The sequence below is a fragment of the Symsagittifera roscoffensis genome, chromosome 1 (assembly GCF_963678635.1).
Source record: "Symsagittifera roscoffensis chromosome 1, txSymRosc1.1, whole genome shotgun sequence".
Taxonomy (NCBI): Eukaryota; Metazoa; Xenacoelomorpha; order Acoela; family Convolutidae; genus Symsagittifera; species Symsagittifera roscoffensis.
In genome coordinates, this window is record NC_087062.1 from 51,280,528 (window position 1) to 51,296,888 (window position 16,361).

The following is a 16,361-nucleotide window of genomic DNA, read 5'->3' on the forward strand; positions in this document are numbered from 1 at the left end:
GGAAAAGACCGTCAGCGTTACGACCAGCTCATGAAATTTCTCGAAGAAAGATGCCAAGCTCAAAAATATCATCGTTGCGATCGACATCGATTGGTAATTAACAGCTCGACAGGAAAGGAAGTAACATGACACCAAAGACGCTTCAGGAAAATCTAGCTACATCAGACAAGGATGAATGCAAATGTTGTGGAAAAAACCATCGGATCTACAGATGCGACATCTTCAAAAACCTGTCAATCAAAATCAGATCTCAACTGATCAAAGTGAAACAGTTGTGCTTCAACTGTTTTCGACCTGGACATCAAAGTGAGGATTGTTCTGGATCTCGATGCAAAGAAGGTGGACAGAAGCACAACACTCTTCATCATTGTGAGCAGAAAATGTTGTGAAAAAACCAGACACCGCAACACAGCAGACATCAGCAAAGGTGAAGACAGATGATAAAAATTTTACCGGTGAGGCAACTCATGAAAAATCTCAGGACAAATTTTTTCTACAAACTGCCATCATTCCACTCGAGATTAATGGAGAATTATTTCATGTTCGAGGAGTACTGGATTCAGCATCACAGAACAATCTGATAACAGAAGCAGCTGCTCAACGTTTACAGGTACGCAGACGGAAGCAGACAACAAGGATTTGCGGAGTTCGAGAAAACGAAGTTTGCGACATCAAAGGACAAGTTCATCTACTCATCCGGCCCTCAGACAATGAACCAATCTCAATAACAGCATCAATTCTTCAGAAGCTAACCAACATTTTGCCTTCGAGACAAATCAACATCGACAATTGGAAAACAGTGAAAGAATTACAATTGGCCGATCCCAAATTCAACGACCCACAGGAAATTGACACGATCATTGGAGCAGCTCACTACGAGAATCTGATGATTGGAAACAATAAAAACAAGGACAGGTTCAATTTTTTTATTGACTCTCAGTTTTGGCTGGCTTGTAATTGGACAACAAAACAGCAGCAACGGACTTATTTCACTACAACAGACGTTTCTTGTCAGCGACGAAAGCAACGCAAATTTACAACGTTTTTGGGAAATCGAGGAAGTTCCAGAAAGAAAAATGTGGACACCAGATGAGCTTAAATGTGAGGAACACTTCAAAGCAACAGCTAAACGCAGGCCAGATGGACAATTTGTGGTAAAACTGCCGATCAAAGAAAAAGTTGGACTACTTGGAGACTCACTATAGCAGGCTCGCAGACGACTACTTAGTTTACTCTATCGTTTGGAAAGGAACCCCGAGCTCTACAAGAAGTACAATAACTTCATCAACGAGTTTACTAACCTTGGCCTTACGGAGGATGTTCCAGACAACGAGTTGGTGCGACCTCACTATAACTGTTTCTACATGCCACATCATTGCGTTTTCAAGGATTCAAGCACGACAACAAAACTTCGACTGGTTTTCGACGCATCAGCAAAGACGACATCTGGAAAATCACTCAAGGACAAACTGATGGTTGGACCTACAGTTCAGAAAGACCTCTTCAGCATTCTGATTCGCTTTTGAATGCATCAGGTGTTACTTTTAGCCGACATTGCAAAAAATTGCAAGTGGAGTTGGAAGAAGAAGATAGAGACTATCATCGAATCTTGTGGAAACATCAAAATCCGACAGAGGTTAGGCACTACCGAAAGACCAGAGTTTAGTTTGGAGTTCGATAAGACCTCTTCAAGTGCTTGCTGAAGAAAGTGATGACGACTCATTAGGGATAGCAACCCTTAACGACATGTACAAAGACGACCTTTTATCAGGATCTTCAGATACTGAATCAGCAATTCAACTAAAGACGAATTCATCAAAACACTTGCTGGATTTGAAATTCGCAAATGAACATAAAACGACACGAAGCTAGACTGGAATTTCAAGCTGCAGTTCAAAACGTAGCATACGCAACAACTGCTAGAGGAGGTATCAATGCTCGGGAGTTATTGTCGCTAGGTTAGATTTGCAGGCAGAAGAAAGCGATGATGCCCGGGAAGGTTATTGTACAATAACAGGTGTTGGTGTAGGGGTAGATTTTGGCACTGAGAGTAATCGGAAAACCTCAAAGGAAAAACATAAGGAAACCGGGGAAGGTATTGGTACAGGGGCAGGTATTTGCGCATTGGTTGGTATTGGTATTGGTAAAGGTAAGGTACGAATAGTGGTAACGCATTATTACTGGATGCTAGTAAAGGTGCGGAGACAAGACCAGATGAACATACCGACCCAACTACGAGACACAGTGTCGGAGAGTATCCACCTAATGCATCCCGGGACGGACAAAATGCTGGATATAGCAGAGGGCATCTGGTTCTCGCATATCCATAGAAGGATCATAGCAATGGGGTCGAAAAGCAAATAGTGCCGGTAGCAAGGTGAAAGTTTTAAAGCGGTAATAGGAAAAAGCACCATTCGCAATTATAAGAATTGGTAAAACTAAACTAGAAGGTGCAGAAAAACTTTGCAGACCCAATTCCAGATGAATTAAGAAAAGATGCATACATAATGGTGACAATAGACATGTTTTCAAAATACCCAACCACGAAAGTAGTAACAAATACCACAACAGACACCGCAATAAAATTGATGCAGAGATACATCATGAGCAACGGAGTACGAAGACGAATAAAGTGTGACGAGGCACAAGCACTTGGAGCAAGAAAAAATCCAAATTAACTGCAAATACAAAAACAAAAAACTCTTTTTCGCATCAGTAGACAATCATAGGTATCATCATAGATAGGGCATAAGGGCTAGTGGAACATCTAATACAAACTCTTAAATCACTGGTAAGCTTAATGAGAAGAGATCCGAAAAACACACCGTGCAAACTAGCATCAGACGTAGTGGAATTAATAAAAATACTAAGAGTAACACCACAAGCAGGGACTAAGTTGTCACCATTCGAAACACATACTAGGGGGATAACAAATACCATAACATCAAACCTAGCTGCAACGAGTACTCAAAACAATTGAAAATTGGAGACAATAAATTTAGCTAACTGTTTAGACCAAAAGAGACTTGTGAGACCGCATCACTTACACCAGAGCAGATGCATGACATTGACGCTTGGTCAGAAAACGACGTACAGCTGAAGTTTTCTGAGAGCTGAGACCAACACACCTAGATTATCAACCTCGACAGCGACATGGCAGAGGGACAAGATTCGCAGATTAAAAAACTGAAGTTGGGCATTTAGAATAAGCTAAAAGGGGAAAATACACCGGATATTAAGCTTAAGGAAAAAATTAGGCATGTAGCGCGAAAAAGATTTAGAATAGCACAAAAAGTGAAGGATCCCAATATATACATTTTTTAAACACATTATAATAAGCACTAAACAATAAAACTTAAAAAAAATGAACACCACGTACTCGTCAAAAACTACTTACAACAACATGGTTGAAGGATTCAGACACGCCTTACGATTAGTTAGCTTAATTATGCATTTCGTTTAAAGCTACCTAATTTATGAATCACTTTGGATTAACAATTACAATCCAGAAAATTTATAATGACATTTAACGGATGTTTGTAACAAAATGAACAAAAAAATCAGAAATCAAATTGAACTTTAATAGCAAAACTGAACCGCTTCGCGGCTTTTTCTGTTTAAAAAATCACATTAGTTGAAATAGAATAAGACCAAAACAACGAGCATCATAGAAAGTATGCAAATGCCCTAAAGTCTCTTTAAATATCCAGAAGCATTCATGATCACTACTTTTCTGATAAACTGATCCAATTTGCAAAAGCTGGATCAATGGGTAATTTTTATACTTCGCTAGAGAAAAAATAAAATTTACCCTGAAACTAAGAACTGTTCACGTTTTTCGCACTAGTTCAGGTTTTTATTGAAGACCGCAAATTGGGTGACAGATAGCAAATGTTGGTTCCAATTGAAACAGCGAAACATGAATAAATTTAGGATTAACACCTAACAAAAAATCTGAAAAACTAATCAAAAAAAGGGTAATAAAATTTTCACTGAGGCTTTTAAATGTTCACACTGGGAAGCTGAACTTTGCAAACAAGAAAGTGTCAAAGATGAGCCTTACAATATCAAAAACTGGCAGCGATAAAAAAGAATCAAAATCAAGCTCGGCAACATCTGCGATACACAACAGGCCTAGCTTTGCGTGCTGGCTAATAGAAAATGAGGCAAAAATCAGTAATACAAAAAAAAAACATTTAACAACTGTAAAAACTAAATACGTTTTTCTCTACATCTATTCAATTCCCGGAAAACACAGTAATACAGCCTAATCAACTGCGTTATATATTTGCTTCTAAAAGAGCTTACCAAGCGGCCATTAGGCCGACACTACTTGAATCGACGTCCATTCAGCAGAAAAAAAAAACAAATAATTGCCGTCAAAAATTTTTTGTCTTGAAACAATTTAAAAACAATCAAACAACTAGTTTTGAAAAAATTTACTGTTACCCCTTTTCATTGCTTTTTTTGACAAACAAGTAAATTTTAACATACCTCGGAGGTAAAATACCCCATACTTTTAATCAGGGGCGGATTTAGGGGGGGGGGGGGGGCGGGTTTTGGGGACGCTTCCTTCCCCCCTCAGGGATTCGACCCCCTGCCGACCCAAAGGGTCCGGTCCCCCTTTTGATACTTTTTCAGAAATCCATTTTTGGCCGACCGACCCTAAAATTTTTCTAAAGGTGCCCAAAAACGGCTTTTTGGACTGTTTTTTAAAAAACTTGCCTGCGGCGCAGAAAATTTTCCCAAAATAGGGGCAAAACAGTGAAAATCGAGAAAATCCTAGATCCACCCCTGCTTATAATATAATTTTACAAATCAACAAGCAAGATCAATTCAATTCAGGCTGGCTTTTCAACAGAAAAAGAATGAATAAATATAAATTGAATGTAAGAGTTATATATACATATATGATATAAAACCCCCAGATTTTTCTTAACTATGATACTTATTTTTTTTTTAAAGTAGTAGTTATTTAGTATTGTCGGGTCCTCACACTTGTACTTCGTTTCGATCATTGTTAGGTTTTTAGATAAACCATTCCAGTTCTTGGCAAAAACTCTAGTATTCGGAGACTTCGATAAGTAATTTCCAAAAACTTGCCCAGTACCCCCTTTTTTTCGACTCACTCACGTTTTAACAGCATTTTCTAATTTCGCGTATAATTTTTCTCATTTTCTTGAATTAAGACATTCGTACTCCAAGTGAACAAAAACGTTTTATTAATAATTCTGCAGTTGTTTTTCGGAAGAATATAACGTTATATTTCGATCTTTTTTCTCATGAAGCAAATTTTTACACCCCAGTTTATTTGGCAAATCAAACCATTGACTTTTTTCTATTGTAACACTTTGGAATTTGTTCCAATATAACTAAAATCAGACAAAACTAAGGACTGCTTTGAAAACACGTCACATTGTCAACAATTTATACTGTAAGATAATTTTTGTCTTAAAACTGTGCTGAACATTTAGTTTTCAATTCTTTCTTTTTTGAAAAAAAAAGAACCGATTGGTTCTGAATTTTGTCATTCTGTTTATATCTGTTCAGTTTGCTCTAACCATGGTTGCAATCTCGAATAAATAGCTATACAGATTTTTGGAATATTTTTTGAGAAAGTAGTGAAACTAATGATACTTAATGCACTGATTTCTCGATGTAAATAAGCGTTCAGAAACGAAAAATTTGCAGTTTTATTTGGGCAAGCAGGAAAATCCACAAATTTCGGCCGCTTTGTTTTTGCCCAATCTAGCTATTAGACCGTAGTATTCTTTTTGTAACGACACGAAAAGCGGGCGTTACAAAGCGGCCGTTGTAACGACACGAAAAGCGGCCGTATAAATTGTTGTCACGTGACATTGTCAACAATTTATACTGTAAGACAATTTTTGATCAAATTCCGAACGCCAATTTGGTACCTTGATTATAAATTTCATTTAAAAAACTTACTTTTCGGTCCAAGATTTTGTCTTAAAATTGTGCTGAACATTTAGTTTTCAATTCTTTCTTTTTTGAAAAAAAAGAACCGATTGGTTCTGAATTTTGTCATTCTGTTTATATCTGTTCAGTTTGCTCTAACCATGGTTGCAATCTCGAATAAATAGCTATACAGATTTTTGGAATATTTTTTGAGAAAGTAGTGAAACTAATGATACTTAATGCACTGATTTCTCGATGTAACTAAGCGTTCAGAAACTAAACATTTGCAGTTTTAATTGGGCAAGCAGGAAAATCCACAATATTCGGCCGCTTTGTTTTTGCCCAATCTAGCTATTAGACCGTAGTATTCTTTTTGTAACGGCACGAAATGATAAATTGCAGGAATATTTTTCAATTGTGCAAGAACAGAAATAAGCTCAAAATTGTGCAAATGGTTGAATGCTCAAAATTGTGCAAAATTTTAATTGAGCAAGCAGCCGAAATTCAAAAAATTCTGCCGATATGATTTTGCCCAATCTAGCTATTTGATCGTAGAAATCGTTTTTGATTTCAAGTGCGTTTTTGCTAAAGCACTTGAAATCTTCTCTGACTGGAGACACGGACAAACTACTACATTCCATAACGATTACAGATGACAATTTTGACATCGCCATTGTCATTCTGGAGAACCGATACAACAAATAATTGATTTTGCGATCACATTTTCACGAAATCTTCAAACAGCGTTCGTTAACAACAGAAAACTCCAAAAATCTACGAACTCTCATGGAAACAACAGAGAAAAACCGACTCGCTTTACTTAACCATGGACAATCTAGGAATCAACAGGATTTTTTCTTTGTTTACCTTCTGAATGAACGACTTCCCATTGAAACACGGAAAGCTTGGTAAATTTCTACACCAGGAAAATAACGTCAGCGTTACGACCAGCTCAAGAAATTTCTCGAAGAAAGATGCCAAGCTCAGAAATATCATTGTAGAAATCTGTGTTAAAATGCCAGATGAAAAAGTTGTTCGTTGTTTCCAGCCCGAAAAGTTTTTCAGTGGGAGACACTCCACAAAAAAAGAAAAAGCAAAAACAAAAATCCGCACGGGGACAGAAACGAACCCAAAATGCCAAAAAATTATTAAAAAATGAAGGAAGCGTAGCGTCGCGCGCAATAACTAAAGTAAATGTCAGTTTATGTACTTCAGTAATTTTCAAAAAAATCTAGTAGCGATTCTTCGGACAAGTTCTGGGGTCTACCAGTGGTTACTCAACCTTCATTTTCTCTGAATTCTCAGCGAAGTTGAATGTGGGGGGCCTAAGTTGTCCGGATACCTGACCGATGACTAACACCTATCCTAAAGTTTTCGTAAAATTCACTGTAGTTCTATCAAATTTAGCCAGCAGACCAGTTTATGCTGATATATTCCAATTCTATTCCTAAATCTTAGATTTCTGACCAAATTAGGATAAATTCCTTAGTGAACTGTTCAGAATTGAGTAACTGATTTTCATTTTTTAGTTTCACTAACTTTGTTAAAGTCAATAGTTGCACGGTTACAGTTGCCCGCATAGTTACCGTCTGCCCGGCTACAGTGCCTTGTAGAGATGAGTAAAAACATTTTCTTTTCGTTTCGTAACAAAAACGATTTCTACGATCAAATAGCTAGATTGGGCAAAATCAGATCTGCAGAATTTTATGAATTTTGGCTGCTTGCTCAATTAAAATTTTGCACAATTTTGAGCAGTTAACCATTTGCACAATTTTGAGCTGATTTCTGTTCTTGCGCAGTTGAAAAAATATTCCTGCAATTTATCATTTCGTTTCGTTACAAAAAAAATACTACGGTCTAATAGCTAGATTGGGCAAAAACAAAGCGGCCGAAATTTGTGGATTTTCCTGCTTGTATGGTAAGATAATTTTTTGATCAAAATCCGAACGCCAATTTGGTACCTTGATTATAAATTTCATTTAAAAAACTTACTTTTCGGTCCAGGATTTTGTCTTACAACTGTGCTGAACATTCAGTTTTCAATTCTTTCTTTTTTGAAAAAAAAGAACCGATTGGTTCTGAATTCTGCCATTCTATTTATATCTGGTCAGTTTGCTTCAACCATGGTTGCAATCTCAAATAAAAAGATACACAGATTTTTGGAACATTTTTTGAGAAAGTAGTCAAACTAATGATACTTAATGCACTGATTTCTCGATGTAAATAAGCGTTCAGAAACTAAAAATTTGCAGTTTTAATTGGGCAAGCAGTAAAATCCACAAATTTCGACCGTTTTGTTTTTGCCCAATCTAGCTATTAGACCGTAGTATTCTTTTTATAACGAAACGAAATGATAAATTGCAGGAATATTTTTCAATTGTGCAAGAACAGAAATAAGCTCAAAATTGTGCAAATGGTTGAATGCTCAAAATTTTGCAAAATTTTAATTGAGCAAGCAGCCGAAATTCAAAAAATTCTGCCGATCTGATTTTGCCCAATCTAGCTATTTGATCGTAGAAATCGTTTTTGTTACGAAACGAAACGGAATTGTTGTGGCTTATCTCTACAAGGCACTGAAGCCGGGCAAACGGTAACTATGCGGGCAACTGTAACCGTGCAACTATTGACTTTAAAAAAGTTAGTGAAACTAAAATAGGAAAATCATTCTACTCAATTCTGAACAGTTTACTAAGGAATTTATCCTAATTTGGTTAGAAATATAAGATTTAGGAATAGAAATGGAATATATCAGCATAAACTGGTCCGCTGGCTAAATTTGATAGAACTACAGTGAATTTTACTAAAACTTTAGGATAGGTGGTAGTCATCGGTCAGGTATCCGGACAACTCAGGCCCCCACATTCAAATTCGCTGAGAATTCAGAGAAAATGAAGGTTGAGTAACCACTGGTAGACCCCAGAACTTGTCCGAAGAATCGCTACTAGATTTTTTTGAAAATTACTGAAGTCCATAAACTGACATTTAGTTTAGTGATTCCACGCGACGCTACGCTTCCTTCATTTTTAGTAACTTTTTGGCGATTTGGAATGGTTTCTGTCCCCGTGCGGATTTTTGTTTTTGCCTTTTCCTTTTGTGTGGAGTGTCTCCCACTGAAAAACTTCTCGGGTTGGAAACAACGACCAACTACTTCATCTGGAATTTTAACACAGATTTGTCATTTCGACTGCCCCACACAACGAAAACTTCAACAATCAAAGTTTTCAACAATCCCCATTGACGAACAGATATAGCAAAATACGAGTGAAATATCCACAGCCACATTGACATGACAGATAATTTGGAGCAACTCAAACGCTCTAGAGCATCTCGTTGACGCATAGTAACCAGATACTACAATGAAGGAAACACGATCATTCAAAATCGGGGAACTCTTGATGAAACAGGAGTAGAGTAGCAAGACTCGAGTAACTGAAAATTAACATCCGCAAAAAACAGTACCAGCCTTCAAACTCCAATTGCAAGATACAGGAACTGATCACAGATGAGAAGCCACTAGACGATGGTATCCAAGAAGCAGAAGATTTGGACGACAAGTATTTATAGTACGTTCATCAAATTCAACAGTTTCTTCAAGGTTTCAAAACACCGACACGATTTTTTACAAGTAACAGTCGATCAACAGATGTGAATGTCAACTTACTAAAACCAATTTTGCCTGTTTTCTCTAAAGGATACATGGAATGGAAATCAATCTTCGACGTGTTCAAAGGAGCTGTGGTTGACAACACGTGACTGACGAAGAGCCAAAAGCTAAAGCACTTGAAATCTTCTCTGACTGGAGACACGGACAAACTACTACATTCCATAACGATTACAGATGAAAATTTTGACATCGCCATTGTCATTCTGGAGAACCGATACAACAAATAACTGATTTTGCGATCACATTTTCACGAAATCTTCAAAAAGCGTTCGTTAACAACAGAAAACTCCAAAAATCTACGAACTCTCATGGAAACAACAGAGAAACACCGACTCGCTTTACTTAACCATGGACAATCTATGAATCAACAGGATATTTTCTTTGTTTACTTTCTGACAGAAAGACTTCCCATTGAAACACGGAAAGCTTGGTAAGTTTCTACACCAGGAAAAGAACGTCAGCGTTACAATCAGCTCATGAAATTTTTCGAAGAAAGATGCCAAGCTCAGAAATATCATCGTTGCGATCGACATCGATTGGTAATTAACAGCTCGACAGGAAAGGAAGTAACATGACACCAAAGACGCTTCAGGAAAATCTAGCTACATCAGTCAAGGATGAATGCAAATGTTGTGGAAAAAACCATCGGATCTACAGATGCGACATCTTCAAAAACCTGTCAATCAAAATCAGATCTCAACTGATCAAAGTGAAACAGTTGTGCTTCAACTGTTTTCGACCTGGACATCAAAGTGAGGATTGTTCTGGATCTCGATGCAAAGAAGGTGGACAGAAGCACAACACTCTTCATCATTGTGAGCAGAAAAATGTTGTGAAAAAACCAGACACCGCAACACAGCAGACATCAGCAAAGGTGAAGACAGATGACAAAAATTTTACCGGTGAGGCAACTCATGAAAAATCTCAGGACAAGTTTTTCTACAAACTGCCATCATTCCACTCGAGATTAATGGAGAATTATTTCATGTTCGAGGAGTACTGGATTCAGCATCACAGAACAATCTGATAACAGAAGCAGCTGCTCAACGTTTACAGGTACGCAGACGGAAGCAGACAACAAGGATTTGCGGAGTTCGAGAAAACGAAGTTTGCGACATCAAAGGACAAGTTCATCTACTCATCCGGCCCTCAGACAATGAACCAATCTCAATAACAGCATCAATTCTTCAGAAGCTAACCAACATTTTGCCTTCGAGACAAATCAACATCGACAATTGGAAAACAGTGAAGGAATTACAATTGGCCGATCCCAGACTCAATGATCCACAGGAAATTGACACGATCATTGGAGCAGCTCACTACGAGAATCTGATGATTGGAAACAATAAAAACAAGTAACAGTCGATCAACAGATGTGAATGTCAACTTACTAAAACCAATTTTGCCTGTTTTCTCTAAAGGATACATGGAATGGAAATCGTTCTTCGACGTGTTCAAAGGAGCTGTGGTTGACAACACGTGACTGACGAAGAGCCAAAAGCTAAAGCACTTGAAATCTTCTCTGACTGGAGACACGGAAAAACTACTACATTCCATAACGATTACAGATGACAATTTTGACATCGCCATTGTCATTCTGGAGAACCGATACAACAAATAACTGATTTTGCGATCACATTTTCACGAAATCTTCAAACAGCGTTCGTTAACAACAGAAAGTTCCAAAAATCTACGAACTCTCATGGAAACAACAGAGAAACACCGATTCGCTTTACTTAACAATGGACAATCTATGAATCATCAGGATTTTTTCTTTGTTTACTTTCTGACAGAACGACTTCCCATTGAAACACGGAAAGCTTGGTAAATTTCTACACCAGGAAAAGAACGTCAGCGTTACGATCAGCTCATGAAATTTTTCGAAGAAAGATGCCAAGCTCAGAAATATCATCGTTGCGATCGACATCGATTGGTAATTAACAGCTCGACAGGAAAGGAAGTAACATGACACCAAAGACGCTTCAGGAAAATCTAGCTACATCAGTCAAGGATGAATGCAAATGTTGTGGAAAAAACCATCGGATCTACAGATGCGACATCTTCAAAAACCTGTCAATCAAAATCAGATCTCAACTGATCAAAGTGAAACAGTTGTGCTTCAACTGTTTTCGACCTGGACATCAAAGTGAGGATTGTTCTGGATCTCGATGCAAAGAAGGTGGACAGAAGCACAACACTCTTCATCATTGTGAGCAGAAAAATGTTCTGAAAAAACCAGACACCGCAACACAGCAGACATCAGCAAAGGTGAAGACAGATGACAAAAATTTTACCGGTGAGGCAACTCATGAAAAATCTCAGGACAAGTTTTTCTACAAACTGCCATCATTCCACTCGAGATTAATGGAGAATTATTTCATGTTCGAGGAGTACTGGATTCAGCATCACAGAACAATCTGATAACAGAAGCAGCTGCTCAACGTTTACAGGTACGCAGACGGAAGCAGACAACAAGGATTTGCGGAGTTCGAGAAAACGAAGTTTGCGACATCAAAGGACAAGTTCATCTACTCATCCGGCCCTCAGACAATGAACCAATCTCAATAACAGCATCAATTCTTCAGAAGCTAACCAACATTTTGCCTTCGAGACAAATCAACATCGACAATTGGAAAACAGTGAAGGAATTACAATTGGCCGATCCCAGACTCAATGATCCACAGGAAATTGACACGATCATTGGAGCAGCTCACTACGAGAATCTGATGATTGGAAACAATAAAAACAAGTAACAGTCGATCAACAGATGTGAATGTCAACTTACTAAAACCAATTTTGCCTGTTTTCTCTAAAGGATACATGGAATGGAAATCGTTCTTCGACGTGTTCAAAGGAGCTGTGGTTGACAACACGTGACTGACGAAGAGCCAAAAGCTAAAGCACTTGAAATCTTCTCTGACTGGAGACACGGACAAACTACTACATTCCATAACGATTACAGATGACAATTTTGACATCGCCATTGTCATTCTGGAGAACCGATACAACAAATAACTGATTTTGCGATCACATTTTCACGAAATCTTCAAACAGCGTTCGTTAACAACAGAAAACTCCAAAAATCTACGAACTCTCATGGAAACAACAGAGAAACACCGACTCGCTTTACTTAACAATGGACAATCTATGAATCATCAGGATTTTTTCTTTGTTTACTTTCTGACAGAACGACTTCCATTGAAACACGGAAAGCTTGGTAAATTTCTACACCAGGAAAAGAACGTCAGCGTTACGATCAGCTCATGAAATTTTTCGAAGAAAGATGCCAAGCTCAGAAATATCATCGTTGCGATCGACATCGATTGGTAATTAACAGCTCGACAGGAAAGGAAGTAACATGACACCAAAGACGCTTCAGGAAAATCTAGCTACATCAGACAAGGATGAATGCAAATGTTGTGGAAAAAACTATCGGATCTACAGATGCGACATCTTCAAAAACCTGTCAATCAAAATCAGATCTCAACTGATCAAAGTGAAACAGTTGTGCTTCAACTGTTTTCGACCTGGACATCAAAGTGAGGATTGTTCTGGATCTCGATGCAAAGAAGGTGGACAGAAGCACAACACTCTTCATCATTGTGAGCAGAAAAATGTTGTGAAAAAACCAGACACCGCAACACAGCAGACATCAGCAAAGGTGAAGACAGATGACAAAAATTTTACCGGTGAGGCAACTCATGAAAAATCTCAGGACAAATTTTTTCTACAAACTGCCATCATTCCACTCGAGATTAATGGAGAATTATTTCATGTTCGAGGAGTACTGGATTCAGCATCACAGAACAATCTGATAACAGAAGCAGCTGCTCAACGTTTACAGGTACGCAGACGGAAGCAGACAACAAGGATTTGCGGAGTTCGAGAAAACGAAGTTTGCGACATCAAAGGACAAGTTCATCTACTCATCAGGCCCTCAGACAATGAACCAATCTCAATAACAGCATCAATTCTTCAGAAGCTAACCAACATTTTGCCTTCGAGACAAATCAACATCGACAATTGGAAAACAGTGAAGGAATTACAATTGGCCGATCCCAGACTCAATGATCCACAGGAAATTGACACGATCATTGGAGCAGCTCACTACGAGAATCTGATGATTGGAAACAATAAAAACAAGTAACAGTCGATCAACAGATGTGAATGTCAACTTACTAAAACCAATTTTGCCTGTTTTCTCTAAAGGATACATGGAATGGAAATCGTTCTTCGACGTGTTCAAAGGAGCTGTGGTTGACAACACGTGACTGACGAAGAGCCAAAAGCTAAAGCACTTGAAATCTTCTCTGACTGGAGACACGGACAAACTACTACATTCCATAACGATTACAGATGACAATTTTGACATCGCCATTGTCATTCTGGAGAACCGATACAACAAATAACTGATTTTGCGATCACATTTTCACGAAATCTTCAAACAGCGTTCGTTAACAACAGAAAACTCCAAAAATCTACGAACTCTCATGGAAACAACAGAGAAACACCGATTCGCTTTACTTAACAATGGACAATCTATGAATCATCAGGATTTTTTCTTTGTTTACTTTCTGACAGAACGACTTCCCATTGAAACACGGAAAGCTTGGTAAATTTCTACACCAGGAAAAGAACGTCAGCGTTACGATCAGCTCATGAAATTTTTCGAAGAAAGATGCCAAGCTCAGAAATATCATCGTTGCGATCGACATCGATTGGTAATTAACAGCTCGACAGGAAAGGAAGTAACATGACACCAAAGACGGTTCAGGAAAATCTAGCTACATCAGTCAAGGATGAATGCAAATGTTGTGGAAAAAACCATCGGATCTACAGATGCGACATCTTCAAAAACCTGTCAATTAAAATCAGATCTCAACTGATCAAAGTGAAACAGTTGTGCTTCAACTGTTTTCGACCTGGACATCAAAGTGAGGATTGTTCTGGATCTCGATGCAAAGAAGGTGGACAGAAGCACAACACTCTTCATCATTGTGAGCAGAAAAATGTTGTGAAAAAACCAGACAACGCAACACAGCAGACATCAGCAAAGGTGAAGACAGATGACAAAAATTTTACCGGTGAGGCAACTCATGAAAAATCTCAGGACAAATTTTTTCTACAAACTGCCATCATTCCACTCGAGATTAATGGAGAATTATTTCATGTTCGAGGAGTACTGGATTCAGCATCACAGAACAATCTGATAACAGAAGCAGCTGCTCAACATTTACAGGTACGCAGACGGAAGCAGACAACAAGGATTTGCGGAGTTCGAGAAAACGAAGTTTGCGACATCAAAGGACAAGTTCATCTACTAATCCGGCCCTCAGACAATGAACCAATCTCAATAACAGCATCAATTCTTCAGAAGCTAACCAACATTTTGCCTTCGAGACAAATCAACATCGACAATTGGAAAAAAGTGAAGGAATTACAATTGGCCGATCCCAGACTCAATGATCCACAGGAAATTGACACGATCATTGGAGCAGCTCACTACGAGAATCTGATGATTGGAAACAATAAAAACAAGGAACAGACAGGTTCAATTTTTTTTATCGGCTCTCAGTTTTGGCTGGCTTGTAATTGGACAACAAAACAGCAGCAACGGACTTACTTCACTACAACAGACGTTTCTTGTCAGTGACGAAAGCAACGGAAATTTACAACGTTTTTGGGAAATCGAGGAAGTTCCAGAAAGAAAAATGTGGACACCAGATGAGCTTAAATGTGAGGAACACTTCAAAGCAACAGCTAAACGCAGGCCAGATGGACGATTTGTGGTAAAACTGCCAATCAAAGAAAAAGTTGGACTACTTGGAGACTCACTATAGCAGGCTCGCAGACGACTACTTAGTTTCCTCTATCGTTTGGAAAGGAACTCCGAGCTCTACAAGAAGTACAATAACTTCATCAACGAGTTTACTAACCTTGACCTTGCGGAGGATGTTCCAGACAACGAGTTGGTGCGACCTCACTATAACTGTTTCTACATGCCACATCATTGCGTTTTCAAGGATTCAAGCACGACAACAAAACTTCGACTGGTTTTCGACGCATCAGCAAAGACGACATCTGGAAAATCACTCAAGGACAAACTGATGGTTGGACCTACAGTTCAGAAAGACCTTTTCAGCATTCTGATTCGCTTTTGAATGCATCAGGTGTCACTTTTAGCCGACATTGCGAAAATGTACCGCCAAGTGGAGTTGGATGAAGAAGATAGAGACTATCATCGAATCTTATGGAAACATCAAAATCCGACAGAGGTTAGGCACTACCGAAAGACCAGAGTTTAGTTTGGAGTTCGATAAGAACTCTTCAAGTGCTTGCTGAAGAAAGTGATGACGACTCATTAAGGATAGCAACCCTTAACGACATGTACAAAGACGAACTTCTATCAGGATCTTCAGATATTGAATCAGCAATTCAACTACAGGGCGGATTCATCAATACACTTGGTAAAGCTGGATTTGAAATTCGCAAATGAACATCAAACGACACGAAGCTAGTAGAACGACTACCAGTGCACTATCGAGAAGCAGCAGACGAAATGATATTCAAAAGTGACGAGTATGTCATCAAAAGACTTGGAATCAAATGGAACCCAGTGCCAGATCACATAGACAAAGACTCTCAGAAGTCACGAGACACTATGGCCCCCTTGGATGGCTTCTGCCTACGACAATTCAACTGAAATTAATCATGAAACTCATGTGGATGGAAAAGATTTCGTGGGATCAAATGATATCAGTCACACTACCGGATTACT

At 38.5% G+C, this 16,361-nt stretch overlaps 2 protein-coding genes across 2 annotated transcripts; both read left to right on the forward strand.

Moving 5' to 3' along the window:
- Nucleotides 1-12,941: 12,941 nt before the first annotated feature.
- On the forward strand, nt 12,942-13,730 carry LOC134838665 (uncharacterized). The gene has a single exon (XM_063854112.1). It carries the CDS (start codon nt 12,942-12,944, stop codon nt 13,728-13,730), a length of 789 nt encoding a protein of 262 aa, XP_063710182.1.
- Nucleotides 13,731-14,336: 606 nt separating this feature from the next.
- On the forward strand, nt 14,337-16,286 carry LOC134838681 (uncharacterized). The gene is made up of 5 exons (XM_063854113.1): nt 14,337-15,132; nt 15,192-15,372; nt 15,447-15,693; nt 15,754-15,858; nt 16,098-16,286. The coding sequence occupies exons 1-5, from the start codon at nt 14,337-14,339 to the stop codon at nt 16,284-16,286; spliced, it is 1,518 nt and encodes a 505-aa protein (XP_063710183.1).
- Nucleotides 16,287-16,361: the final 75 nt, after the last annotated feature.

Bases quoted from the DNA above. Each gene is read 5' to 3' on its own strand.
- LOC134838681 (XM_063854113.1), top strand. From the start codon at position 14,337: ATGACACCAAAGACGGTTCAGGAAAATCTAGCTACATCAGTCAAGGAT. The intron at 15,373-15,446 runs GTAAAACTGCCA...ACGACTACTTAG, and splicing joins GGCCAGATGGACGATTTGTG to TTTCCTCTATCGTTTGGAAA. The intron at 15,859-16,097 runs GTTAGGCACTAC...AACGACACGAAG, and splicing joins AACATCAAAATCCGACAGAG to CTAGTAGAACGACTACCAGT.
- LOC134838665 (XM_063854112.1), top strand. From the start codon at position 12,942: ATGACACCAAAGACGCTTCAGGAAAATCTAGCTACATCAGACAAGGAT.